The sequence below is a fragment of the Aethina tumida genome, chromosome 5 (genome assembly GCF_024364675.1).
Source record: "Aethina tumida isolate Nest 87 chromosome 5, icAetTumi1.1, whole genome shotgun sequence".
In the NCBI taxonomy this organism is placed as follows: Eukaryota; Metazoa; Arthropoda; class Insecta; order Coleoptera; family Nitidulidae; genus Aethina; species Aethina tumida.
The window spans coordinates 28,634,837-28,662,466 of record NC_065439.1 but is presented as its reverse complement, the minus strand read 5'-3'; the positions used below and the strand labels follow the sequence as shown (position 1 = coordinate 28,662,466).

Genomic DNA, 27,630 nt, shown 5'->3' with positions numbered 1-27,630 from the left:
CTTACAATAGTTTACAATTTGACCTACCGTTGACGTTTCAACATAACCTCAAATTTTAGTACACTTTTCTTTCAGTATTGTTTAGTGAGTTAAGAATTTCTTTTATGTCTCTAGAAAATTTATGAATTAATGCAATTCCTGACGATTGAAACATGAATTTGCAAGGGAGTATAGTGCGGAACGCGCCTCAACAAAACCTCATGAACGAATTGAGGAGTTTTATGAAAGGAGCTGCGATTCCGGATAAATGTAATCCTGTTGATCTGACCAAAACCGCTTTGACTTTGTTAAAACTTTTGCCAGCTTCTCGAACAGCTGTTTTTGAATATTTTTGTAAAGTTTTTGATAACACTGCCTCAAATTACATACTAGGTTTAGAGGTAAGCTATTAATATAATATCTAGTTGAAAATATAGAGAAATAGTTTGATAGCTTTTCATAAATAAATGTAATTTAGTCTGAAATAAAAACGGGAAAATTGCCACATACTTCGGAAACGGACGAACTGACCATATCTGAAATCCATTTGGTGTTAACTCAATTGATCAATGAAAATCCGAGCGCCTGGGCTCCAATTATAAGTGCATGGTCTTTGGAATTACTTGGGGAAATTTCGACGAAATATGCGGGTCGGGCGCACATTTCTACCAGTAAGTTTTTTTATTGTCTATAAGCTAACATAATGTATTATGTGATTATTTGTTTGTAGATTTAAATGAGACTTTACAATTGTGGATGGGATGCAGAGCTACAAGGACATTGGTTGATATAAATACCAAGTGTTTGTCCAGTTTAATACATTCAGACACTGAAACTTGTATCAGTGCACTTCTAGGTAAAATTAATATTTTTACGTTTTATATTTAAACTAGTGGTCATTTAACATATTCCCTTAATATTACAGACACATCAGTGAAACACTCTCCAAATTTTGATTGGGTAGTTGCACATGTTGGTAGTTGTTTTCCAAACACAGTGATAACAAGAGTGTTGACTTGTGGTTTAAAAGACTTTTGTCAAAATAAAAACTATGAAGAATTGTCTGAATCCCCAAAATTGAAGTCTGTGGTTGGTATCTTGGGACATTTAGCTGGTAGTCACACTCAGGACATCAGAAAAGCCATTCTTGACATGTTTCAGGTAAGTTTTCATTTTAATCAATACAACAAATTAATTATTTTAATGGTCTTTGATTAATAATTGTACAGTGGAGCTTGAGAGAGACTCTTGACGATACAGAAATTGTTCGTGCGCAGAAAAAAGGAACCACTCCATACATCCTGCAATTGGCTGGTTTATCTGAGACACTCTTGTCTTCAATATGCGATAACACAAAAAACATTCGTGAGTTTAGATGTATCTATTTTCATTTTTAAAACTAATAACCTTTGTCTTCCAGTAACATTTGATACAATTGTGCGACTTTATCATGTTGTGGATGAATGGTACAAATATTTTGCATCGCAAACTGGTTTAGAGGCGAGATATAATACTTATTTTCTTATATACTGTTATTACTTACAGCATTTTGATTTACAGGAGTTCATAATAACTTTGATATTGCATTGTGAAACGGGAGGTATCCAAATTATTTCTATTCTTCTGGAGTGCTGCGTCAACAGTGATAAAATTCGCGCAAACGATGACATCAAAGAAGCAATTCAGCAAGAAGCACAAGATATTTTAGGTCAGACCACTGTTGTTATTCATAAAATGAAATGAATTAAATATTCTTCAATTAATAAGAAATAGACAATACAAAATTTGATGTATTTTTATAAATGTTTGCCTTATTTTTTTGCAGTGCTTATTCTTCAAGCTCTGGATGAATCAATTCGTAATAAATCTCCATTCAAATTAATTAATTCATTCCAGAAAGACAGGAGGGAATTGAAACAAATGTTACTCGATAAAAATACGATTGTATGTGAAACAGCAGCCGAAATACTTACGTTCTTAGGTACATTAATAATTGTTGATGTTAACAATATAATTTTGTTATAAATTTTCTCGTTAAAATTTGATTATATTTATCTAGGCAGTATAAATCCGTCTGTGTTGATCGAATCGGCCACACATTTGCTTGTACATAGTGATGATGATGAACAATTGGTGTTACTAATTAAGATGCTAACACACGATTTAATTGATAAAACAACGCCCCCGTATTGCAATAAAGGAGGACACTTTTCGATAGTTTTGGAACAAATATTGAGCAGGAACATTCAAAAGTTTTCGCAGACCAACGAGGAGCAATACGACCTAACAAAAATGTGGAAAAACCTATTCACTCTGTTGAGGTATTAATTCTAGTTTTATGTTTATGTGGTTCAGGAATTAACACATTTTGTTGTTTTAGTTGGGAGAAAACAGGATCAGTCACCCAGTTAAATTCACACATGATTTCTAGAGCAATCGAATCAAATTTGGTAAACCTTACGTCGTTATTTGGCAGCGAGTCTTTACATGTACATGTTATTGCTGACATACTGGTTACTGTTGAAATTCCGACGCCGAATTCTTGTTACAATCCCTCCATACAAGTCGTTCTTAATTTAACGCAGTCGACAGTCAATTACTTTTTTGTTTGCACAAAGGACGAAGGCACGTCCGATAAGGTCCGCGGTTTTTCAAAAGTTTGTAGAATTTTGAAACGGCTCTGCGTCTATTCCAAAGTGGCAAAGGTTTTGGCGCTGAGGGAACTTTTAGAGCGGGCTCTTTTTAAAAGTGAAAACGTGTTATTTGGAGCCAAAAACAATAGTCACCATCACGAGGAAGAGAAATGCCTCTTGAAGCAAAATAAGAAGATCGTAAGTGATTTAGCGCGTTATGTTATGTTATTTATTAGAGATATTAAATTTCCAGAACAAAACGATTCCTTTGACGAAACATTCATCCGTTTTCAATGGTGGAATTATCGGTAATGGCAAAAGGAAGTCACTGACGCAGGAACAACGACCGGAAGAAATGATTTCAGACAACGTGCATCATCTGATCGAAACGTTGAGGGCGTGTTGTTCTTCAGAAAATTCGGAGAATAAAATCACCGATCTTTCGTTAGATAGTATGACGTTGCTGTCACTGTTGCTCATCCAGTTCGTTAGTCCCGACGTCATGTACAACGGACTGCCTTGGCCCGACGAAGAGTTCTCAAAAGTAGTTAATATTAATGTTGACAATAATCGTTTTGATAAATGTTTGTTCGTTGTAGGTGACAATAGAACGTGACTTGTTTATAAGGAAAATGTTCACCAACACTCCACTGTTATGGGATCTATTAAGATTCGTGGCAGTTTCAAGACCGGCTTTGTGTTACTGTTCAGTTCTAATTCGTGCTCTGACCGCCACTTTGATTCATCAGTGGAAGAGCATGGGCGAACAAAGTAAAGCGAACGACACGGAGAACTACAAGAACTTGATGAGAACCACCGTACAGGTCGTCGAGCTTATGGCGATGGGACAGTTATTGCCGCCGCCTTTGAGTTTTATCGGTAACGTGCTTCCGTTCTTACAAAATTTTGAGGTGTGTTGTCTATCCATTTATCTCGTTTATCTTTTATTCAATTGATTCTTTTCAGATTGTTGCGATTTTGAAGGAGTGCGTGTGGAGTTACATGCGAGATCACATTCCGTCACCAGCGTTGTTCGCCTGCGATCCGAACGGCGTTTATTGGAGAGATCCAGCCGTTGTGCGACCCTCGGAAACTTATACCAACGCTTTGCGAATTATAATGCAAAGAAATATCAAAACTTTAGGTTCCATGTACGCAGAAATGTTTATTAACGTCCTTAAACACGAATGATCGTTTATTGTAAAATATTTTTATGTATAGGTTTTAGTTTCATTAAGAATAAAAAGAACTGAGTTTTATTTTTTATTAAAATAACAATATTTTCAATAATAGTAATAATAATAATAATAATAATAATATATAGAATTACAAAATATATACAAAATGTAAATGTTAACATTCCTTTCACACTACTATTAACTAATTTGCATACTTTTATCATTTCCATTCCACAAAAATCACGGCTCGTACAAGTTGCAACGTAACTTAATATATTCCTTATCTGAGAGAAATTTCCATTCGTAACCCACAATTTGCGAGACTTCCTTTTCAACTAGTTCGTAGGATCTGCTGTTTATTTTGAGCCAAAGGTAAAATTCGTCCGACCATTCCGGACTTTGTGGCCACTCGGATTTTATTATAACAGCATTTTTTCTTATATGTAACCGACGCAAGTTTTTTCCGGTGTAGGCGAGAAGTAGAACTGTTGCGGTGGATATTCTCTCGGTCACCGCCTAGAAAATCATTGTAAAATTGTATCAAATTTTTTGTCGACTTTCCTACCAGTGTTGTTAATTTCGGACATTCTCTGACTAATAAGAGCAAACTGCCGTCAATCCTCTCATGAAACGATTTCGATCTGTGAATTCTAGCGATACTTAGATGTCCATAAACCCTCAAGTCCGTCCTATAAAAATCCACAACCGTCATCAATTCATCCGTTCGTAACTAAAAATTATGAAAAATACGTAAACTAGTAAAAAGTAAGCAATAAACCTTACTTGTAATCTGGTTGAATTATATAAAACAGTTTTGACTGGCGCACATTCTTGCCAAATCAGCGGCTTAGGTTTCACACATTCGAGTTGTAAATGGACGCACAAGTCGGGATTGTTCTTCTTGCACTGTTTCCAAACTTTTGCGCTTACTGGATTTATGTTTTCGTCGTCGGGCGAGTAACGATTTTGCAAAATGTGTAAATGTTTCAAGTTTGTATTTCCCAGTAGTTCCACCACATCATCTCCTAAATTTTGGGGACTAATCACCAATTTCTTAAATAAAATAGTTTAAAAAGAAGTCACAAAAAGAGGTCAAACTTACGTGGAGATTTAAAAAAACTCCAACGTGCAACAGAGGATAGTAAACTTTAGTTGTATTCACGACGTAAAGAGTTTTAAGGGCTAAGCAAGAACTAGAGACGACTTCGTCTAACAAATACTGAGCATCTTTTGGATCTAACATCAAATCAATCAGCAATAAGTTTCTTAAATTCTTTAAATTACCCATTAGTCTTTTCAATGCTTCTAGTAATTTACCGCCAGTACCAAACAATCGTATTCTTTCAGTATCATCCCTTGTTGTCATATTACAAGGAAAGGTGAACTTGAGCCATTCAATATTCGTTCCTATTCCCAATTTTACGTTCTCCTTCTCCTCTTTTTGTTCCATGTACCAAGAAATCATGTTCATGAATTCGTACAAATTATAGAAGTTCATCATGGGCATAATGGTCAAATATCTTATTTTATTTCCCACTGTCGATAAACAACATGATGTGCGGACATGATCTAAAACGTACTGGAAACGTTGAATGATATTAACAGTTGCTGAAATAAAAAGTGCAATTTTTGTACCTGCCACCCACAATAATAGTTGAATCTAGCTCTGGTCAAAGTGGTGTCTTCCAAAACGAATCTCGACCAAACGTATGGTAGACTGAAAGCTCTGTACCAATTCTTACACACTAAACTACAATAATATCTCTCTCGGATGTGCAAGTAGGAAAATATCTTTTCCAAAATCAAATCCGGCAAATCGGACCACTGCGAATACTCTTTTGCGCCTTTGTCATCATTTTCATCATCTATGTCGATGTAAATTGCTGGAAAACATACATAACATCCATAAGCTATATTTTTAATCCTTTTAATTGTATGTAGTTTAAAAGTCAATGAGAATTCATGAGAATTTCTATATGCGGTTAGTACATATTGCAATTGCCAATAAACTTTCATGTGTCTTGTGCATTTGCTCGGTTTTAAACGAACGATCGATAAACGCAAACGATGAAAAATACCTTTACTTCCGGTACTTTTAGTACTGTACAGTTCAGTCCACAATTCATCGGAGAATCTATGATGGCGATCGGTTTTAGCCCATCTCGCCGCTACAAAAACATTAACTACTCACATAATAAGTCAAATGAAAGTCTGAGGATTAATAGCAACAATGCAGACGAACAATTCGGTACCTTCGTCGTTTTCGTCGACCTTCCAACAACCTGGATTCATGTCCGTAACTGAAAACAACGACTTTGCCTTCGTTTTTCAGCTTATATAATTAACCACAAACGCCGGTCTAAAAATATGTGCGTCTATTTTTGTGTTTACTGTGTTTTTAACTTTTTAAAAGGGACACAATACACTTTTTTCTTATTGAAAAGATTAAATCTTTCCTTTTTCATATTAACAATAATCATTATTATATCTATAGTTGTTAGGGTTTATTAGTCTGACGTTTCGCTAGCACGAGTGGATAGCATCTTCAGAGGTCTGTGTGTATCGTTTAGGTTCAAAAACTGAATCAGTAGTTTTGACACTGCGTGTACCGTGTACCGAATACTATGAACAGGACTGTAAGGATTGGAATGGGATAAATTATGAACAAATTTTGTAAGCATTGTTATGATAACTACAATATTTAAAACGATTATTTAAATGACAAATATTACATTAATCTTAATTAATATTAATAAAATTATAAGATTAAGATATTGGGTAAACATATATAATAACATATATTAGTTATATTATTATTCTCTCCTTTCCAGAAATTGTTATGTCGGCAACTGAGAAAGTTAAATATTAAATTTTATTCGTAATAAAAGATTTAGATAAAAAAATTAAATGTCATTTCATAATTTAAAAGATAATTTTGAGTTTTGTTGCGACTTTATTTAGGATAATATTAATTAATTTTAAGAAATTAAAAGAAATTAATTTAATTTTGATTTGTTTTCTTTTACCATTTAAATATATATATATATATATATGTTTCATGCGTTTGTTTGTGTACGAAGACTAAACTGGTTCGATTTAATCAAATGTATAATTTTGCATTTGTCTTCGTAAGCGTGACAGAGAAAGAAATACATATTCATGAGAGTTAGAGAAGGACGAAAGTAGTGTTCGGTGGATGCGCCGATCAAGTAGCTGTGCATATTTGTGTGGTCGGCACTTTCAATTGTTCAATCGCAGTTTTAGAGAGGAGAAGGGGAAACTTTGCGTTTTTGATATCTGAAAAGCATTTGAATAAGATTCGCAGTGACACTTAATATTTTTATAATATATTCTCGCACATATTTCTTATATTTGGGTTATTATAACTAATAATAACATATTTAAACAATTAATTAATTCACTTAAACTAATTAATAAGCTTAAATGTAATTTGATATTTTAGAATTGTTTTTTATTAATGTATTGGTCTGAATAATATAATTCAAATTACATGTGAATAAATTATAAGTTATCAAATTATTATTATTATGTATGTGTCTATTTTTTCGATTTTTTAACAATTTTAGGAATATTTTTATTGAATTAATTTTGATGCATATGTGTCTTCCTTAATTGTTGGTGATATTATAACGCCGAATTTTACGAAAATTTGAAGAAATTTTGATTTGATTAACAATTTTTTTTGTTTCGAAGCACATCAAAGTTATTTGACACTGAAAAATTGGTTCCTGGAAATCTTTAAAAAAATGCTAAATGAGCTTTTAAGTTTAATAGGAATAAATAAAAACAGTGAATAAAATATTTCAACATTGAGTTGAAATAAAGTGATTTAAAAATTACGTAAACATTAAGTTTTTAATGAAAGTAATCGTACCTTCGAAGTCCGTATGTAGGGCATTAAACACCGAACCGCCCCATCGATTTAATTGGGGCGGGAGCGCGCACCACTCACCCGATCGATACGGACATCGATAATAGACTGCGTCACTTCACGAGGGTGGTGTGAGTGACACACATGTTTGCGATTGGTCAGCTCACGAGTTTATGTAATTACAAACACATCGCGAATATATTCAACTGAAATGCAATTTTTCCACTCAAATTTCTCATTTATTTATTAACCAATCTTCTAGATTGTTTTATAATAATCGTTGAAACATTGTAATAATTAATATTACATGTTAAAACCGAATTTAAATAATTATAAAAAGTGAAACAAAAAATGATAAAGCATAAAAATGTATAATTAATTTTAACAATACACATTTTTATAATAAGTTACACAATTTAAATTTAGTTAAAAACTTACCATAGTAAATAAATTAATATTTTATTTAATACATGTGAATCATCTTTTTATTAAGGAAACATTGTTTTGTAGAATATTAATATATTATATAAAATTCAAAATTATATTTCAAAAAGTAAATTTAAATTTTTAGTTTATATTCATTAATGCAAATTAATTTAAAATTATTTAAAAAAAATTAAATTTTGACTTTCCCAGTTGTGAGCTAAACCAATTTAAAATATGTATTTATAAAAGTAAATTTAAATTTTATTTAATACATTTTGACAACATAATAATAAAGTATAATAAAGTCAGTGTTGTTTTGCATTACAAAATTATATTAATGAAATGAAATGAAATGAAATTTTTAACAAATATAATAAACAATCTCAGTGTAACATACCCAAAATTACTCCGCATTATCCGCCGCAAACCCACGATACACTGAATATATATGCCGCAAACCCGCACCTGTAAATGCTTCTCGGACATCAAAAACGCAAAATTTCCCCTTCTCCTGATTCTGAGAAATAACAATTGAACACGCGTGACGCGGACCACACAAAAATGCACAGCCCACTTAGGTGGAGCATCCGCCGATTACTACTCTTGTCTTTGTCGGACACTCCCGACGATGTATTTCTTTCTCTTTCACTCTCGCGGGGACAAATACAAATTGGAAAAATGTGAAGACGGAGGACTCGTCTTATTCTAAGCAAAATCAAAAATTCGTTCGTTCACCGTCGTCTAACATAAATGCGGATTACACCGGTCCTTGCGATTCCTGGAAACGATACATCAAGGTATGCATTACTTAATTTATTTGCTTATAAAAATTATATTTTAAAATAAATTCATTCATTTATTTGTACAAATTACTTCAAATAAATAGTTATTTATATACTATATGATATAATGAAGAAAGGAAGAAAATTTCAGATATATTTGTGCCCGTTAAAAGTGAATGCAAGGTACAGAATTTTAGTTTTTTGAAATTCATTAATTTTGAATTTGAGTACACAAGGATATTAAGTTATAAGAAATAAAAAAATTGATTTAACCTATACATTTTAACCACTTTTAAACAAATGATTTTTTATAAAACAATCTTATATACAATGTGGCTCATGACAATTTTTTTTTCAACTGTAAAACATGAACATGGAAATTGAAAAAAATATACTAATATACTATGAATTTCGAGATAATTCTTTATCCATTTCAGAAGAAATAAACTTTTTTATTTAAGAGATGTCTTAATTGGATGAATTTTAAATATTTATTAAAAAACTATTATAATCATATGCATCAAAATTAATTCAATAAAAATATTCCTAAAAATTGTCGAAAAATCAAAAAAGACACATACGTAATAAATAACTTGTAATTAACTTTTATTTAAACAAATCTAAAATATCAAATTACATTTAAGCGTATTAATTAGTCTAAGTGAATTAATTAATTGTTTAAATATGTTATTATTAGTTATAATAACACAAATATAAGAAATATGTGCGAGAATATATTATAAAAATATTAAGTGTCACTGCGAATCTTATTCAAATGTTTTTCAGATATCAAAAACGCAAAGTTTCCCCTTCTCCTCTCTAAAACTGAGATTGAGCAATTGAAAGTGCCGACCACACAAATATGCACAGCTACTTGATCGGCGCATCCACCGAACACTACTTTCGTCCTTCTCTAACTCTCATGAATATGTATTTCTTTCTCTGTCACGCTTACGGAGACAAATGCAAAATTATACATTTGATTAAATCAAACCAGTTTAGTCTTCGTACACAAACAAACGCATGAAACATATATATAAATATAAAATATTATAAATTAATTAAAAAAAAAAAAATTTAAATAAATATAAAAATATATGTTTTCAATTTAACTATTTTTATTTAATTTTTTGGAATCATATTTAAATGGTAAAAGGGAACAATAGTAACTATATATCAAAATGAAATTAATTTCTTTTAATTTCTTAAAATTAATTAAACTTTCTTTAAATATCCTAAACAACTAACTTAAACTTGTTATAGTTTAAATTATAGTTTTCAATTTTTAGCGAATGCGTCGTATTATAGAAATGTTTCAAATCAATTGACGAATGTTATTACTAAATACTGCAACAAAATTTTTGAATATTAATCTTCATAATGTAAATAAACAAAATTAAAATTAATAGTCTGCAAACGCATATTGTTGGACAATCAATGCATTATTTTAAAAAATCTTTGATAAATTACATTATGATACTTTTTTTTTTAAATAAGGTTAAATTTTACATTTTGAAATATACCAGTATTAGTTATTATTGTCTTAAAACTACATTTATTGTCAGCTATAAATTTGTTATGACAGCTAACTATATAATTTTAATAACAGTAATAATAAAAATATAAATTTGAAACCACTCGCTATAGTTTGTTATAAATTTGTTATAGTGGCGATAGTCAGATCCGAAAATATTTATTTTAATTTAATTAATGGTTACAAAATTTATATTAATTCGATTCCATTCGATTTAAAATTAGAATATTTTTCGTCAACTGATAGAAAAATTTTTTGTATCGTCGCACATAATTCACAAGTACGAAACATCAAAAATCTCATTTTTCCCCTTCTCCACTCTAAAACTGCACTTCTAGGAAAAACAATTGAATGTCACCCCTCATTTAGAAACGCACAGCTCACTTGGCCAGCACGTTTCTTCCATCCTTCTTGAACTCTCTATTACTATTCTTAAAGTGTTGTTAAACAAATACCGGTTGCAATGCGTGTTGCCGATATCACTTCATCAGTTGGTGAAACTGGTTTTCTATGGATTTGGTTTGATAAATTTAAAATTACAAAAACACCAAACTTTTTGCATTTTTTGTCAACGATTTTAGTTAATGTTAATCTGTAAAATACTCTATGAATGTGTGATTAATCTGGTATTTTAACAGTGCAGTGATATTTCTGACTTACAGTTACAGGTGAGAATTTGAAAGTAACCACCTGTTGCACTTGATCAATTGTTATTTTTCAGTTATGGATTCGAATTTTTTATTTTCATCAGACACTTCTTTACCTGCTTGTAAATTAAATGACAGTGATTTTGGGAGAGAGTCTTTGGGTATATTGCATCCCGATTTCGGTAAAGAAGCACTCAATGCTTCAGATTTAGGACGAGAATCTTTGGGACTGTTAAAATTGACTGACGACATGAAGATTCGTAGGAGAGAATCGTTGAATTTTCGACGGCAATCACTGTCATTTTCCTTGGATGAATCTTTAGGGATTCTTGATTTGAAAGCTTTAGAAAGAATCAACTTTTCAGACTGTGGCAAGGAATCCATAGGGATATTGAACTTAAGTCGTATGGATAACAATTCATTTGCTGTGAACTCTCAAACTTCAAACAACAAGTTTTCTGGTCTAAACCAAATTTCCTTAAACATACCATCTATTAGTATACCGAATGAGAAAAAACATAAAGAGGATATTATATTATCATCAGTTCAGGACCAAGGGCTCGAAGACAGTGAAAATGAAAAATATGAATCACAATTTGTGTTACAAGTGGACAAAAATGATGTTTTGGTATGTTTTATTAAACATTTTCAAATAGATTATTAAATATTTTGTTTTAGTTTGAATCTGTTTTGAAAGAATCTACATTGTTAGTTGAACAGTTAGCTAGTGAATCTGAATATTGTTGTAAGTATTTCTAAAACAAAATATATAAAAAATACATGTTGCTTCAAATTTTAGATGAGGATGCAGAGAATTTAAATTTGGAAGACATAAAACCACCACAATTTTGCGACATTAGTTTTGAGAATGACCCAATAAATATAGATATTGAATCAAAAAGTCCAACACCAACTGAAAACACTGAAAATATTCAATGTGCTGTTATAGTTGAAGATTCACCAAAAATTGTTGAGAATGTTGATAAGAGTATATTTAAAAAAGAATCAGATAATAAAATTCACAAAATCACCAAAGTTGAAGGAAATGACGAAAAAAAAAATGTGGTTTATTCACAAGAAATTTTAGATGAGAATGAGAACAAGAAAAAACCTTCTATTCATTTATTAAAAAATATTAAAGGAAATGACAATGTAACAAAACACAATGTTGAATTGAAAAAAACCATAAGTTTGGATGAAAGTACCATTAAGAAGAAGGTTGAAACACAAAGAATTCAACCATTTAAAAAGGGGCCTCTTAAAGCCACTATTCCACTGTCCATTATGACAAAAAATGAGAACATTAAACCTTCACAAACATCTCCAAGTGAAAGGAAACCTATTACAAGAATACCTAAAATGTCTCCAATTATCTCTAGGTATAAATATACATATTTAAACATAAATTTAATCAGCTAATTGGTTTATATTTTATACACAGAACTCAAAAATCTTTTACTGGTTCCACTCCGAATTTGATATTTAAACAAACCCCTGTAAAAATGCAGAGGAGAGGATCTGTTAGTGAGCTCCGCACCACCGAATCGGCGACCAAATTGAGGCGTAGCAATTCATTGTCGAAGGATTCTACAATTATGACTGCCTTGTCGAAAGTCAGGACGCCGAGCTTTTCGCAGCGTTTGAACAGTGTTAGACAAAAAAGTGACGAAACGCCGGCCGTTTCTACCACTTCGGTAAATTACGCTAGTTTATATGGGATTTATAATTTTCGAATTCTGTGGAAAAATTTGTTACATGAATTGTTTGTTCATTTTTAGGGGTCCAGGCTGAAGATTCCACCAGTGAGGAGGTCAAACAATTTTTAAAGCTGTGAACATAATACTCTTTAAACATTCCACGAATATTTTAATATCTTATATGTATCAATCAATGAATTGTGATATTTATGTGTTTATACAATTAAAAATATTTTTTTACTAAGTGTATTATTATTCTCGAAAAAAATGTATTCAAAACAAAGGGTGTGTGTTTACACAATGGGTGCCAGCCTGTACCAAAGCATTCACCACCTTGACACAATTCCATACACATGTTAATCAATATCAAAATTCAGTGCAAAAATGGGCGCCTCGGTATGTAAGCCGTGCACCAAAAACAAGAAAAAAACACTTTCTGGCGGTTCGATTTTGGACAGGGTGATTAGCCAGGCCTCCAATCAGGATCAATGTCTTTTATACAAGTTGGCTAATTACAAAAAAGGTTCGTATGGCTGAAAGTTGTTTGTTTAAATACATTTTGTGTTGTAAGGTGGTGAACTGATAGACGCTTACACATCCGGCGGACAACCGGAGGTGGAACGTCTGATTCGCGAACAATTTGGTCAACTGATGTATCAAGATGGCAAAGGTCAAACGATCAACCGTTCGGAATATCTCCGTTGGAAGTTTCGGGATCATGATCAAGTGATCCTTCCGATAGAGGCGTCCTTAAGTCGATATGATCCTCTGGGTAAATGGCAAGACCACGAGGCCTGCTGGCAGATGCAGTACAGGGGATCTTTGGGTGAAACATTGGTGCACGTTTTAATCATCTGCGACACCAAAATCCACACGAGATTAGCCAGAACGCTTATCAAGTGTTTTCCTAAATTGGCCGTTGATGTTGTCGAAGGAGAGGAGTATTTAGGTGGCGACATTTGTAGTCCTAGTGCTTATTTGTGTAATGTTAACTTAGAATATAATTTCAGGAGCAAGTGCTCTACATTTAGCCATTGCCTACAATAATAACGAATTAGTTCAGGATTTAGTTGAGGCTGGTGCTAACGTCAATCAAAGAGCAATTGGTAGCTTCTTCTTACCCCGCGACCAACAACGTCCTAAACCAGCAAAACACACCGATTATGAAGGTCTAGCATACCTGGGTGAATATCCGTTGGCTTGGGCGGCTTGTTGTGCCAACGAGAGCGTATATAACTTGCTGTTGGACAGTGATGCCCATCCGGATCTACAGGATACTTTCGGAAACATGATTTTACACATGGTTGTGGTCTGTGATAAGCTGGACATGTTCGGATATGCACTGAGACATCCAAAATTACCTGCAAGTAACGGTATCGTTAACAAAGCTGGATTGACGCCCTTAACTTTGGCATGTAAACTTGGTAAGTAACTGTTTTTCGAATAAATGTTTACTAGTTTACGAGGACCATTGTGATTTAGGGAGGGCCGAAGTGTTTAGAGAGATGCTGGAATTGTCAGCAAAAGAGTTCTGGAGGTACAGCAACATAACTTGTTCTGCTTACACTTTAAATGCCTTGGATACTTTGTTACCAGATGGGAAAACAAGCAAGTCTATGAATAAAACGCAATTAATTTACTGTTTATTGAGCTGAAAACTTTCAGATTGGAATTCAGCTCTTTTTATCATTTTGAATGGAACGAAGGAGGAACATTTAGATATGTTGGACGGTGGGATCATTCAAAGATTGTTAGAAGAGAAATGGAAGACTTTTGCTAGAGTAAATGTTAAGTAGAATCAGGAAAACTTGAGTAATTACATCGTAATGATCTTTACAGAATCAGTTTTTGAAGCGCCTTTTGATATTGATTGTTCATTTGATATTCTTATCGTTAGCAGTTTATTTAAGACCCGACGACCCCGATGAACCTCTATTACATTGGACTGACAATATAACTGTCCTCGCAAGGTACATAAGTGTTTTAAAAATGACCTAATTCCTAATTTTGTTTATAAAATAAAACAGATATGCTTGTGAAATTGGAACACTTCTCGGGGTTCTTAGTTATGTGGTCTTCCAACAAGGTGATGAAATCAGAAACCAAGGTCTTTGGACGTTTTTGAAACAACAGGTGAAAAATTAAATTAATTTAAAAATATATGCTATTAATTAATTAAAAAATTTTCAGTCTAATTCGCCACCTAAAACAATATTCTTGATCTCGAACCTGTTGATCCTGGCCTGCATTCCCTGTAGGTTGCACGGCGATAGGAAAACTGAAGAGGCTATTTTGTTGTTTGCCGTACCCGGTTCTTGGTTTTTATTGATGTTTTTTGCTGGGTAAACACCTTAAGATTTAATTGATTTTACGACAAGTACAATTTGTTTGAATTTAGAGCTGTAAGATTAACCGGACCGTTCGTAACGATGATCTACAGCATGATAACAGGCGACATGCTGACGTTCGGCATCATCTACACCATAGTTCTCTTCGGTTTCTCTCAGACCTTCTATTTCCTTTACAAAGGATTCCCGGGAGTGCAATCCACTCTCTATCACAGTTATCCCTCCACTTGGATGGCCCTTTTTCAAATCACATTGGGTAACTATGACGTAAGTTTAGCTTAAAATTACCGGAACAAGTTGATCTTTTAAAATACATGTCTTTTAGTACCAGGAATTGTCGTTGACTTCTTATCCGGGCGTTGCGAAAACGGTTTTTGCCATTTTTATGGTTTTCGTACCCATTTTGCTTTTGAACATGCTGATAGCGATGATGGGCAACACTTATGCTCACGTCATAGAACAAAGCGAAAAGGAATGGATGAAACAGTGGGCGAAAATCGTCATAACTCTAGAACGGGCGATCCCGCAATCCGACGCACACCATTATTTACAAGAGTATAGCATTTCTTTGGGACCGAGCGAAGATCCGAGCACCGAACAACGAGGCGTGATGGTTATCAAATCTAAGAGCAAAACCAGGGCGAAACAACGCAAGGGGGCGGTCACTAATTGGAAGGCATGTGTTTTAATATTATAATTTAACAACACATACAACAAACTTTTAATTATAGAGAGTGGGAAAAGTGACCATAAAGGCGTTAAAAAAGAAAGGTTTAACTGGCGAAGAGATGCGATGTTTGATGTGGGGCCGCGAGTCAATCAACACCCCGATCAAAACAAAAGAGTAAGCTTATTTACATTACTATTAACATTTAGCAAATAATAAAAACAAATATTTTACTTTTAGTATAAAAAAAGATCCACTGACTAATCCACAAGGTCCCGATTTAACAGGAGGATTCGGCAATGCGATTTCCTCGGCTTTAGATGTGATGGCTTTCACACATGATATGAACATAAATGGAGCCGCACAAGGTTTAAATTTAGCCAGTAACATCCAAAAAATTGACAAACCACAGCAACAGATGCAGCAGGTACCGTTGTTGGACAATGTAGCTCTTAACAATCAGTTAAACAAAATGTTGACTGGTCAAATTGTACCAGAACCGTCAACAGGTGAGATCCTCTCCTCAGATCACCCAAATTTAAATAATATTCCAACATTCACAGGTTTATCAATGTTCGGAACACTTTCCCAACTCACCGAATCTCAAGGATTCGCACAACAGACACAACACCACCAACAACAACAGCAACAACAACTACAACATCAACAGACAATTAAGACAATTCCAGTTTCTATTTCAACAAATGATCCACTTCGTGATTTAGTGTTGCTCTCGTTGTGTAAAAATAGTGAGAAAGAAACGCTGGACTTTTTAGCGAAGGCGTCGGCCGATCTGAGGGATGTGGAGGAGGTCGCGCCTCAAAAGCAACCGACCAAGGGTGCCAAAAGTTTAGCGGGTATTTTCGCGGGCACCGAGATGTTCAAGCGTGTTGAAGAGACTGTCAAGAGGAAATACGCCGCTCTAGAACCCAGCGATAGCGAGGGATTAGGAGGTAAATTATGAGTTTAAAAAGAGTTTCCATATCTACAGTTGTTCGGATTTATTGGCCGACGTTTGTTGAAATTATTTCCTAACGTCGACCAATAAACCGAACAATTATAGTTATGGAAACAATGGTCACAAAAGCCTCAACCTTTAGATGAGTTAAATTGTTATTACAATATTTTAATTGGTGCAGAAATATTATTGGGAAAGGTGTCGAGAACGAGACGTGCCAAATCAGCTCATTTGAGGAACTCATCGGCAAAATCACGCGTTTCGGATAAAAGAAAATTGGTTGATTCCGATTCGAATTCGAGTTCGACTGACACACCGGATTCCGGTAAACGTCCGGAAGAAACTCATCTGGAATATGCGGAGGAAAGAATGAAAAACGTCAAGGAGAGCCTGAAAGCTGAAAACGCCACTCAAATCAGACCGAAGAACATTGATGCTGCTCTAGAGGAGGATCAGTTGTAGGAGCATTCATACATGCGATTATTTTGAACCAATTTGTTCATTGTATTGTATTCCAGGTCTGCGTCAATATGCGAAACAATAAGATTTCAGGGTTCAGGAGATGGGCAAGATGTTCAATCCGCAAACTATTCGAAAACGAAACGAAAGAAACGGTCCAAAAGCTCTAAAAATAACAGGTAGCAACTCGCTTCTAATTATCACACAACTTGCGTGGTACATTGAATGTGTGTTTTAAGGGTTGCGCCAGTTCCAGAGAAAAGGTCGTGCAAATCTGCTTCTGAGAAAGTAGATTCTGAAGATTGTGATTCGCCTGATCCTTTAGAGCCATGGAGCATAAAAGGAATCGCCAATATGAATAAAATACTTGCGTGGGAAAATGAACAAGATAGTATGTAATTAGTTAAATGTATTTAATGTTTTATAGGAAATAAAATGAGATTTTAGAATTGTGTCTATATTTTTAAGAGATAAAGCACAATTATGTAACGGTTTTCACGCATCCTACGTTTGAATTTAATTTTAACCGTCACCGTCAACTGTCATAAAACATTTGAAAATTAAAAATCTAGCTTAGGCTTGAACATTACACAAAAACATTATGGCACATTAAAAATAAACGTTAATTAACGAATTTTAATATGTATTACAATCAATTAAATTGTCTAACAAAGATTGTACAAATTAAATTTAGACACTCGTTTGACTAACACTGTCATAAAAGAGAGTAAGTGGGGGTAACGCGTCCATTCAATTGTGGCGTCGCAGTAGTTTGTGTTCTGTAATGATAACAGCTTGAGAAAGAAGGCAAGTGTCTTGTTTATATATTTATTTCTTTTATTGTTAAATGTATACGCGAAAGTACGGATTTATGTTACTTTATAATCATAATCGAACAACTAATGTTGATTTAGGTTAGAACTTTTGGCGGCTATACATTTGTCCATTTAAATTGGGTTTGAATTGTTGTTTTGTCATTCTAACATAGCAAGCGACTCATAAATAATCAGCAACGAACATGTAAGAGATCGTAGATTGAATAAAATTTCAATTCTGTATATATAGTTTAGTTTTGTTATGTTGGCGTCCTGTTAATTTGGCGGTTATTTACGCGTCGTGTATTCAGCTTTGACACATTTTAATTGTTTGGCAACAAGTATCCTAACATAATCGGTGACAAAACTAAATGTGTGTGTATTTCTAGTGTCCCATGTGACTAACGCTTAGTGAAAATAATATAAATTTAGAAGAAAATGGAAATAGAAGAAAAATATGGTCAAATCAAATTCTTTAGGAAGAATGGGGAACTCGGACCGCCGTTCCCATTGGGTTATGGCAAAACTACTATTGGATCTTCGATGTTGGCCGACGTTAGATTAAAAATGAATGATCCTAGATTGGAGGAAATCCATTGTGTTATTAATGTCTACAGTGAAGGGCTGGTGAGTGAATTTAATATTTTACAGCAAGTCAAAACTAAATGTAATGTAACTTTGAAATATTTGCAATTTGGTCACTTGATCTAATCATCTTTAAGATTACTTAATGATGACTGTCATAATTATTTATTATAATAAATCTAATTTTATTATTTTAAAGGCAACCTTAGTAAATAAGTCGAAAGTGGCGCCAGTTAAGGTGAACAATGTTCCTGTGAACCAGTTTAAAGTTTTAAACAATGGTGATAGGTTTGAAGTGATTGGGAAGGTTTTTCAGTATTGCAATGATCACATAAACAAACAGGTAAAAAAAATAATTTTATTTGGCTTGTAACTGTTTTATTATATTGCTAAATATATTTTAGGACGTTGAAAGAGTTGAAAACAGCTTAACAAATGCATTAACTCCTCCACGGAGACATTCTGAATATATTATACCAAATGTTTCATCAGAAAACAAAATGTAAGTTTTTTTTTATATAATTACTTATTAATAAACAAAAATTGACATAAAATTTCAGTTTTAAAACTCTGGGCAACTCAAGAAAAACACCATCAAAACAAATAAGTAAACGTGTGTCAAAGAAATTGGAAAGTGACGAAATCAATATTGAAAATGAGAATAAAGAAATTAGTACACAAGTAAGTAAAGAGCTTACAAGTTCAAGTGTAGAAGCAATAATTAATGAGGTGACAAAAATTGATACCAATGTTCTTTCAAAAAGATTGAGTAAACGTTTATCTAGCAAGTTAGAACCTGTTGAAGAACTTGCAAATTCTAGTGTTAAGGAAAATATATTACCAACTGAAGACCAACAGCATGAAACAAAAGTTAATATAAGCCTTTCTACAAAGAGACTGAGTAAACGTTTATCTAGCAAATTAAAATCTGTTGAAGAAGTTGTAAATTCCGGCGACGAAGATCAGCAACTTGAAAGTAATGAAGATCGTGACGCAAAAGTTGATACCAATCTTACATCAAAAAGATTGAGTAAACGTTTATCTAGCAAGTTGAAATCTGTTGAAGAACTTGCTAATTCAAGTGACAAAGACATTATACCATTCACTGAAAATCAACAACTAGAAGCAATAGTTAATAAGGTGACAAAAATTGATACCAATGTTCCTTCAAAAAGATTGAGTAAACGTATATCTAGCAAGTTTGAACCTGTTGAAGAACTTGCAAATTCCATTGTTAAGGAAAATATATTACCAACTGAAGACCAACAGCATGAAACAAAAGCTGATATCAGCCTTTCTACAAAGAGATTGAGTAAACGTTTATCTAGTAAATTAAAATCTGTTGAAGAAGTTGTAAATTCCAGTGATGAAGAAGTTATATCATCACTTCAAGATCAACAACTTGAAAGTAATGAAGATAGTGACGTTAAAGTTGATACCAATCTTACAACAAAAAGATTGAGTAAACGTTTATCTAGCAAGTTGAAGTCTATCGAAGAACTTGCGAATTCCAGTGTCAAGGAAGTTATTCCATCAACTGAAAACCAAGAGCAGGAAACAATGGATATCAACCTGTCTACAAAGAGATTCAGTAAACGTTTATCTAGCAATTTAGAAACTACTGAAGTTATGCCATCAACTGAAGACCCACAACATGATACTAATGAAGACAATGAATCAAAAATTAATATCAGTCTTTCTACAAAGAGATTGAGTAAACGTTCATCTAGCCAATTAAAATCTGTTGAAGAAGTTGCAAATTCCAGTGATGAGGAAGTTATATCATCACTTCAAGATCAACAACTTGAAAGTAATGAAGATCGTGACGTAAAAGTTGATACCAATCTTACAACAAAAAGATTGAGTAAACGTTTATCTAGCAAATTGAAGTCTATTGAAGAATTTGCGAATTCCAGTGTCAAGGAAGTTATTTCATCAGCTGAAAACCAAGAGCAGGAAACAATGGATATCAACTTGTCTACAAAGAGATTCAGTAAACGTTTATCTAGCAAGTTAGATTCTACTGAAGTTATGCCATCAACTGAAGACCAACAACATGAAACTAATGAAAACAATGAATCAAAAATTAATATCAATCTTTCTACAAAGAGATTGAGTAAACGTTTATCAAACAAGTTAAAATCTGTTGAAGAACTCGCGAATTCTAGTGACGAAGAAATTATACCATCAACTCAAGAACAACAGCTTGAAACTAATGAAAATGATGAAACTTATGTACAGTCTGAAATTAATCAATATGAATCTGATCAATTCATAAATGACTGGGTTGAACAAGAGAATTTTGAAAGTGAACAGATTGAAGAAGTGCAAAATGACAAAGTTAATCGAGAACTACAAATTGAAAATGTTCAAAATGAAGAAGAGCAACTTGAAAATGAAGAATTTGAAGAACCACAAGTTGAGAATGATGGACAAATTGACAATGGTGAAAATGAGGAAGATCAACTTAAGAATGGACAGACAGAAAATGATCAGAATAGAGAAAAGCTTCTGGAAGAGCAACTTGAAAATGAAGAATTTGAAGAACCACAGATTGAGAATGATCTAAATCAAGAACAAGTTGACAATAGTGAGAATGAAGAATATCAACTTAAGAATGGACAGACTGAAAATGATCAGAAAAGTGAAAAGCTTCTGGAAGAGCAACTTGAAAATAAAGAAGTTGAAGAACCACAGATTGAGAATGATCTAAATCAAGAACAAGTTGACAATAATGAGTATGAGGAAGACCAACTTAAGAATGGACAGACTGAAGAAATTTGGACAGAAAATGATCAGAATAGAGAAAAACTTTTGGAAGATGGGCATAATGAAGAAACTATACTTGATACAGAACAAATTCCAGAATTACAACTAACCAACAGTTTGGTAAAAACACGGTATTCACAGAGAAGGAGTAGTATCTTAACGACAAATGAGAGTATGAATGGTATACAATTTAATAAAGAAGAGGTTGTTTCTGAATCTTTAATACAGTTAGAAGATAATTATTCTGATAATAACGCAAAAGAAACTCCTTCAAAGTCATTAGTAGAAGTGAACGTGGATGAAACTTCAATAAACAAGGATACTGATGAAGAAGAAGAAAAAGAGTGTTTCTTAGAAACGTCGTTAAAAGAAGATCGTTTGCCTGAAGTAGGTAACATTGAAGTGGACGAAAATGTGCCGAAAACTCCCGACAACAAAACTAATAATGGACCCGTCACAAAAACTTCAAATAGAAAAACCATGTTGACCCGACATTCTAGCACGCCTAAAATAGCATCACCACGTCGTTCCACTCCCAATTTGAAAACGCCGCTGAAAATTTCGCCGATCCATCAGCAGAACAAATCGAGCATCAAAAAATTGAATTACTCAGACAAATTCATAACACGACGAAGCGCCTCCGCTCACACTGAACTCGTCAAAGTGAACGATTCCTCTATTGTGGAAAGTTTACAGTTGAAGACGAGCGAAATTTCGACAAGTTTCGGACATTTGGACATGGATCCGATACCGAACATTAGCAAGGTTGCGTTGGAATCAACGCCGAAAAACTCGCCGAGGAGAACACCCGGAAGTGGCTTAAGGAAACGTGTCATGCAAAATATGATCAATGATTCTAATATGTCGACTCTGGCCTTGTACACATCTCGAGAATTGGCCCTGGTTAAAGAGAAACTGGACAAGGACGGAGAGCTCAGTAGCATCGATCCGAAAGATTTTATTGAAAAAGACGAAGAAATTGACGTAGAAGTATCGATTAAGCATAATTCGATGGGGGACAATTTAGTCACTCCCGAAGGCAATACAACTGTTGTTGTTATCGACTCTTCTTTGGAAAGTCCCGATTTAAATAAGCGCAGATCAAAGCGTCGTAACATGAGCAGCGTCGTTGAAATACTAGACACGACAACTCCAAAATCAATAGTGAAAAACAAGTATTTAACGGCGGTAGCTGCGGACAAAACCGTCGACGATTCATTATGCGAGATCAATTCTTCAACTGACTCAAACACTGACTTAAAGAATAGTTTTTCATCTACCAATGTTGAAGAAAAACATGATGAAGAGCAGAATTTGATTAATGAGTCTGGAACGCCGGATAGTCAACTGATAAAAACACCTCTGAATACACCGCAGCTCTTTGAAACCATTAAAAAGTCCGTCCTTAAGTCAAGGGGCTTGAAAAGAACGAGAGAGTCGACTGGCAGTAATCTGTTGTCTTCAAAGAAGTTAAAATTCGCTTCTAAATTATCTTCTGACGACGATTATCTGGTAAGATGTCTTTACTAATATGTGAATGTGATATAATTAATTAATTTATGTTGCAGGATGAATCGTTTGACGAAGAGATGGCATCCCTGAACTTATCATCGTCTGTTAGAGATGATTCGTTACCGGAAGATCTAAATCAGTTGACGGAGAGGCCCAAACAAGAACCGCGGTTAAATAAGAGCGACTTTTTGCCAACGATACGCTCTAATTACGATGACAAACGACGTTCCCTGTGTGCTATAAAATTCGTAGAAATGCCGTTGCTCAACGAGACTGAAGGTACTGAAGTAAAGAGGAAGAGAGGTAGACCTTCAAAGACTAATAAAAGTCTTGATACCACCAAGAACGACAGTATTGTCAATTCGATTAAAAGAAAGAGGGGCAGGCCTTCAAAAGCTGCCAACGTCTCGACCTTACAGCAAGCCGATCCTAATTCTTTTGGCAGGTCTTTAAATGAACAAAAAACTGATGAAAAATTAGTTAAAAGAGGTAGAGCTAGACCCTCAAAAGGGACTGACTTAAACTGTAGCAACAAGAAACAAGGCAAACTGTCTATAGATACTACAAACTATGAGTGTGAGCGTGAATTGATTGTATCGCTCGAACAAATGACTGAGATAGATGAATACATAGATGTTGTTAACCAGTCGCAAAATGAATTGTCAGGTATTGAACCACTAGACGTTTCTCTAATGTCTGAACAACAACATCAGGATGAGTGTATCGATTTGCACATGACCGAATCGAGTACCAAACGCAAACTGGAATCAAGGTCACCAACTTCAATAACCGAATCTGAAGAACCTGGCAGTGTTCTCAATGAGGTTGAACGTGTTAAACGGCTAAAATCGCACGCTAAGTCTCCTTACAATGATCTGACAGACGTCGGGGGAGTTAAAAGACTGTTGACAACTCCCAAAGTACACAAATCTCCTGTGAACGATCTGACACAAGTTGCAGGAGTTAAGAATCTTTTAGCAACGCCTGTGCTGCAAAAATCGCCTACTAATGATCTGACTGACGTCAAAGGAGTCAAGAAACTTTTAAAAACTCCTAGACAACAAAAATTACCCGCTAATGATCTGACTGATGTCAGAGGAGTTAAGAAACTTTTAAAAACTCCTAAAGGCCAAAAGTCGCCTACTAATGACTTGACTGATGTCCGAGGAATTAAGAAACTTTTAAAAACTCCTAAAGAGCAAAAGTCGCCCACTAATGATTTGACTGAAGTCGGAGGAGTTAAGCAACTTCTAGCAACTCCAAAAGATCAGAAATCACCTATGAATGATCTAACTGATGTCAGAGGAGTTAAGAAACTTTTAAAAACTCCCAAACAACAAAAATCACCGACTAATGATTTAACTGATGTTGGAGGTGTTAAGAAGCTTTTAGCAACTCCAAAGGAGCAAAAATCGCCTACTAATGATCTGACTGATGTCGGAGGAGTTAAAAAACTTTTAACAACTCCCTTACATCAAAAATCGCCTGTTAATGATCTGTCCAATGTAAGTGGAGTGGAGCAAATGTTTGTGTTGTCTTCCACAACTGAGGATGCCTTCGAAGAGGTATTCAACAGGAAGAAAATACGAACGTATGCAAAGTATAATAAAAATAATAGTCTAGAAGATATTGTGAGTGTCGAAGAATCTCCGATCAATTCTCCCTTAAATTCCGATCGTGTAAAAAATTGGGTCGAGGAACAAAGCGAGATTGTGTTACAGGCGATCGACAATAACGTTACTACATCTACGGAGAAGAAAGAAACCAAGTCGAGGACTAAGAGAAACGTCCGAGGCAAAGCGAAGGCAGAAGACGCTGAAAACGAACCGCCTAAAGTGCTGAGAAAAACTCGAGGCAGAAAATTGCTTGCGGACTTGGATATAGTTGAACCGAATACTATAAACACTTCACCTGTCACGCCCAGTGCAGAGAAGCGAATTGAAGAGAGTCAGCCAGCTAAGAAAACGACAAGGAATCGAAAAGTTACATTTGATGAAGTGGATGAGGATGGGGGGGACCATTCGGAATCTGAATTATCAGCAAAGAAGACTAAGACTCGTAGAGTTGTACCTAAGGTGCACGATGGAGAAGAGATGGATAAAGAACTTGAGCCAAAAAGGGGAGCACGGACACGAAACAGTAAAAAAACTCAAGAGATTTCAGTAGGAAAAGGACGTACGCGTAAAGTTACTCAAAAAAATGAAGAAGATGATATTGAAAAAGAAGAATCAACAAATACGGAAAGAACAGCACGTGAAGGTGATTCAGATGAAGAAACTGAAAAAGATGAGATCAAAGAAAAATCGGTTGCAAAAACTCGAGGAGTTCGAAAAGGTGCTCACACTGTTTCAGACGAGGACAATGGAAAAGAAGAGGTTGAAGAAGTGCCTACCCGAAAAGGAAGAACACGCAAAGTTACCCAGAAAAATGAAGAAAAAAATATTGAAAAAGAGTCAACGAATACGAAAAGAGCTGCACGTAAAGTTGATTCAGATGAGGAAACTGAAAAAGATGAGATCAAAGAAAAATTGGGTACAAAAACTCGAGGAGTTCGAAAACGTGCTCACACTGTTTCAGACGAGGAGAATGAAAAAGAAGATGGTGAAGAAATGCCCACTCGAAAAGGAAGAACACGCAAAGTTACCCAGAAAAATGAAGAAAAAGGTATTAAAAAAGAATCAACAAATACGAAAAGAGCAGCACGTAAAGTTGATTCAAATGAAGAAACTGAAAAAGATGAGAGTAAAGACAAATTGGCAACAAACACTCGAGCAGTTCGAAAACGTGCTCACACTGTTTCAGACGAGGACAATGAAAAAGAAGAGGATGAAGAATTGCCTACCCGAAAAGGAAGAACGCGCACAGTTACCCAGAAAAATGAAGAAAAAAATATCGAAAAAGAATCAACAAATACGAAAAAAACAGCACGTAAAGTTGACTTAGATGAAGAAACTAAAAAAGATGAAATTAAAGAAAAATTGGCCACGAAAAACCGAAGAGTTCGAAAAGGTCACACTGAAGACGAGGACAATGAAAAAGAGGAGGGTGAAGAGTTGCCTACCCGGAAAGGGAGAACACGCAAAGCTACCCAGAAAAACGAAGAAAAAAATATTGAAGAGTTGCCGACCAGAAAAGGAAGAGCACGTAAAGTTGTCCAAAAGGATTTGGAGGAGGACAGTAAAGAAAAAGAAGAATTGGTATCAAAAAAGGGGAAAGCACATAAAACTCATCAGAAAGATTCTGAGAATGAAGATGAGTCTAACGAATTGCCACCCAAAAAAAGGAAAGCAGCACGTACAGCTGAAGTACAAAATGTTCGGGTAACTAGAGCAACTAGGTCCAAAAATCTAAAATAAGAGAAAATATTTTTTCTAATATTAGATTTGAATTTTATTTTATATACATGATTATATGATTTTACTATATAATAGTTTTTTAATATTAAAGATTGTCATTGATTTGCTATTCACCATTTATGTATATATTTATATTAATATTGTATAAATATAATGTGTTGTAATATAAAAAAATAAATATAATTATAATAGGTTTATAAGAGTATGAGAGTACAAAAATATATAATTTTAGTTGATATGTGTGAATTTATTAGGGACTCTAATTTTATCAAGAAGTTAATTACAGATATCTACTGAAATAATGTATGTCTCTTGAATTTTATCGATTAGTATGTAGTCGTTTGCGGAGTTACTCAGAGGTGGCTTCGATGTTTTGGACATAGACATTTTATTATTGAATTAACTGATTTTATAAAACAGAAGAGATGTCATCACTTCCATGATTAGACATATAAATAATTAAATTAAACTCCATTTACAATATATTCGACTACATCGTTTTCTGGTAGTGGGTCGGTCGGAGTTTAAATTCTCAACTGGTTCAAGTAAAACCAAACTAATATCAACATCTTGAATTGTAAACATGTTTATGTGACTGAGCATAATTATACTGTCAATCCAGAATTATAATATTATTATTATCATAATGTGCGAATGACATGTTTCCAATTATCCATCATCCAAACATTGATGTTTATAATAGTAGGAACATGGAGCTTAATTACAGTGCGCCGATCCCTATAATTAATAATAATGCCCGTCAATAATATATATATATATATATATATATATATATATATATATATATATATATATATATATAACATGTGTTTGTATGTTATTATTTTTTCGCAGGTTTTTAGTTATTTTCATATTTAGTCTGGCATGAAATTTACGTATAATAAGTCTTAAGAAAATAATCCCTTAGGCCCCATAGTTTAATATTAAAAAATAGGTACGTCTTTACGAATAAATTTACATACATTTGGCATGAAGGATTCTGTATGTATACACGATATTATTAAGTAATATGCGTAACGAATTCAAATATGATATAATATTTATGAAACAGGCTCGCGCAATCTCATAAGATAATACGCTTCTGAGGTCGGCCTTTCTTCGGGGAATTTATGTAGATTATTGAAATATCTTTCCTGTCTTGGATAAATAAGCCAGCTTGTCGAACAAGCTGTTTTCCTTCGAAAGTACTAATAACTAGCAAATTGAATGTTCGTCTGTGGCAACCATTTAATGAAAACTTATAATATTCGGTGCAACAATCATTAGATGGAATGGAGGAAATAAATTATTGAAAAAGCAATATACAATATGTCGGTTGAGCGTTCGGATGGGAATTTACTTTTACAAAAATATGAAATACGCGTATCAGTTG

General features: G+C 33.9%; 5 protein-coding genes across 9 annotated transcripts; 4 read left to right on the top strand and 1 right to left on the bottom strand.

Annotated features, from left to right (window-relative positions):
- Nucleotides 1-47: 47 nt before the first annotated feature.
- On the top strand, nt 48-3,922 carry LOC109609557 (integrator complex subunit 5). The gene is made up of 13 exons (XM_020026241.2): nt 48-380; nt 458-650; nt 710-835; nt 905-1,140; nt 1,209-1,344; nt 1,400-1,479; nt 1,540-1,687; nt 1,805-1,960; nt 2,039-2,300; nt 2,360-2,810; nt 2,866-3,156; nt 3,212-3,523; nt 3,579-3,922. The coding sequence occupies exons 1-13, from the start codon at nt 153-155 to the stop codon at nt 3,801-3,803; spliced, it is 2,844 nt and encodes a 947-aa protein (XP_019881800.2). The 5' UTR covers nt 48-152; the 3' UTR covers nt 3,804-3,922.
- Nucleotides 3,863-6,176, bottom strand: LOC109609546 (uncharacterized). 3 transcript variants are annotated; one of them, XM_020026228.2, is made up of 7 exons: nt 6,043-6,170; nt 5,869-5,958; nt 5,426-5,673; nt 4,893-5,369; nt 4,574-4,843; nt 4,356-4,520; nt 3,863-4,306 (listed from the first exon to the last, which is right to left on the bottom strand). In XM_020026228.2, exons 1-7 carry the CDS (start codon nt 6,080-6,082, stop codon nt 4,031-4,033), a joined length of 1,566 nt encoding a protein of 521 aa, XP_019881787.1. In that variant the 5' UTR covers nt 6,083-6,170; the 3' UTR covers nt 3,863-4,030. The 3 variants fall into 3 exon arrangements, with proteins under 3 accessions (XP_019881787.1, XP_049824038.1, XP_049824039.1); XM_049968081.1 differs by having other exon boundaries at nt 5,869-5,973; nt 6,043-6,097; XM_049968082.1 differs by lacking the exon at nt 5,869-5,958 and having other exon boundaries at nt 6,043-6,176.
- A 4,778-nt stretch (nt 6,177-10,954) lies between these two features.
- LOC109609562 (uncharacterized) lies at nt 10,955-13,012 on the top strand. The gene is made up of 6 exons (XM_049967280.1): nt 10,955-11,092; nt 11,146-11,699; nt 11,750-11,816; nt 11,871-12,450; nt 12,513-12,765; nt 12,850-13,012. Exons 2-6 carry the CDS (start codon nt 11,148-11,150, stop codon nt 12,895-12,897), a joined length of 1,500 nt encoding a protein of 499 aa, XP_049823237.1. The 5' UTR covers nt 10,955-11,092; nt 11,146-11,147; the 3' UTR covers nt 12,898-13,012.
- A 69-nt stretch (nt 13,013-13,081) lies between these two features.
- LOC109609547 (uncharacterized) lies at nt 13,082-17,631 on the top strand. The gene is given in 16 exon segments (XM_049967509.1): nt 13,082-13,291; nt 13,340-13,717; nt 13,779-14,192; nt 14,251-14,376; nt 14,434-14,549; nt 14,608-14,738; nt 14,796-14,901; nt 14,959-15,156; nt 15,159-15,383; nt 15,442-15,792; nt 15,848-15,960; nt 16,024-16,292; nt 16,347-16,736; nt 16,923-17,199; nt 17,260-17,379; nt 17,440-17,631. Coding segments are annotated over 16 exon segments (3,513 nt in total). The 5' UTR covers nt 13,082-13,152; the 3' UTR covers nt 17,600-17,631.
- A 330-nt stretch (nt 17,632-17,961) lies between these two features.
- Nucleotides 17,962-26,473, top strand: LOC109609613 (uncharacterized). 3 transcript variants are annotated; one of them, XM_049967437.1, is made up of 6 exons: nt 17,962-18,007; nt 18,405-18,642; nt 18,800-18,943; nt 19,005-19,102; nt 19,161-22,881; nt 22,938-26,473. In XM_049967437.1, exons 2-6 carry the CDS (start codon nt 18,454-18,456, stop codon nt 26,235-26,237), a joined length of 7,452 nt encoding a protein of 2,483 aa, XP_049823394.1. In that variant the 5' UTR covers nt 17,962-18,007; nt 18,405-18,453; the 3' UTR covers nt 26,238-26,473. The 3 variants fall into 3 exon arrangements, with proteins under 3 accessions (XP_049823394.1, XP_049823395.1, XP_049823396.1); XM_049967438.1 differs by lacking the exon at nt 17,962-18,007 and adding an exon at nt 18,327-18,344; XM_049967439.1 differs by lacking the exon at nt 17,962-18,007 and having other exon boundaries at nt 18,351-18,642; nt 22,938-25,256; nt 25,707-26,473.
- Nucleotides 26,474-27,630: the final 1,157 nt, after the last annotated feature.

Excerpts from the sequence above, each read along its gene's own strand:
- LOC109609557 (XM_020026241.2), top strand. The coding sequence starts at position 153 with ATGAATTTGCAAGGGAGTATAGTGCGGAACGCGCCTCAACAAAACCTC. Across the intron at positions 1,141-1,208 it reads CCATTCTTGACATGTTTCAG|TGGAGCTTGAGAGAGACTCT; the intron begins GTAAGTTTTCAT and ends ATAATTGTACAG. Across the intron at positions 1,688-1,804 it reads AGAAGCACAAGATATTTTAG|TGCTTATTCTTCAAGCTCTG; the intron begins GTCAGACCACTG and ends ATTTTTTTGCAG.
- LOC109609546 (XM_049968081.1), bottom strand. The coding sequence starts at position 6,082 with ATGAATCCAGGTTGTTGGAAGGTCGACGAAAACGACGAAG. Across the intron at positions 5,674-5,868 it reads TAAAAGTACCGGAAGTAAAG|CAATTTACATCGACATAGAT; the intron begins GTATTTTTCATC and ends TATGTTTTCCAG. Across the intron at positions 4,521-4,573 it reads ATAATTCAACCAGATTACAA|TTACGAACGGATGAATTGAT; the intron begins GTAAGGTTTATT and ends CATAATTTTTAG.
- LOC109609562 (XM_049967280.1), top strand. The coding sequence starts at position 11,148 with ATGGATTCGAATTTTTTATTTTCATCAGACACTTCTTTACCTGCTTGT. Across the intron at positions 11,700-11,749 it reads TGGACAAAAATGATGTTTTG|TTTGAATCTGTTTTGAAAGA; the intron begins GTATGTTTTATT and ends ATTTTGTTTTAG. Across the intron at positions 11,817-11,870 it reads TAGTGAATCTGAATATTGTT|ATGAGGATGCAGAGAATTTA; the intron begins GTAAGTATTTCT and ends TTCAAATTTTAG.
- LOC109609613 (XM_049967437.1), top strand. The coding sequence starts at position 18,454 with ATGGAAATAGAAGAAAAATATGGTCAAATCAAATTCTTTAGGAAGAAT. Across the intron at positions 18,944-19,004 it reads ATGATCACATAAACAAACAG|GACGTTGAAAGAGTTGAAAA; the intron begins GTAAAAAAAATA and ends AATATATTTTAG. Across the intron at positions 22,882-22,937 it reads CTTCTGACGACGATTATCTG|GATGAATCGTTTGACGAAGA; the intron begins GTAAGATGTCTT and ends TTTATGTTGCAG.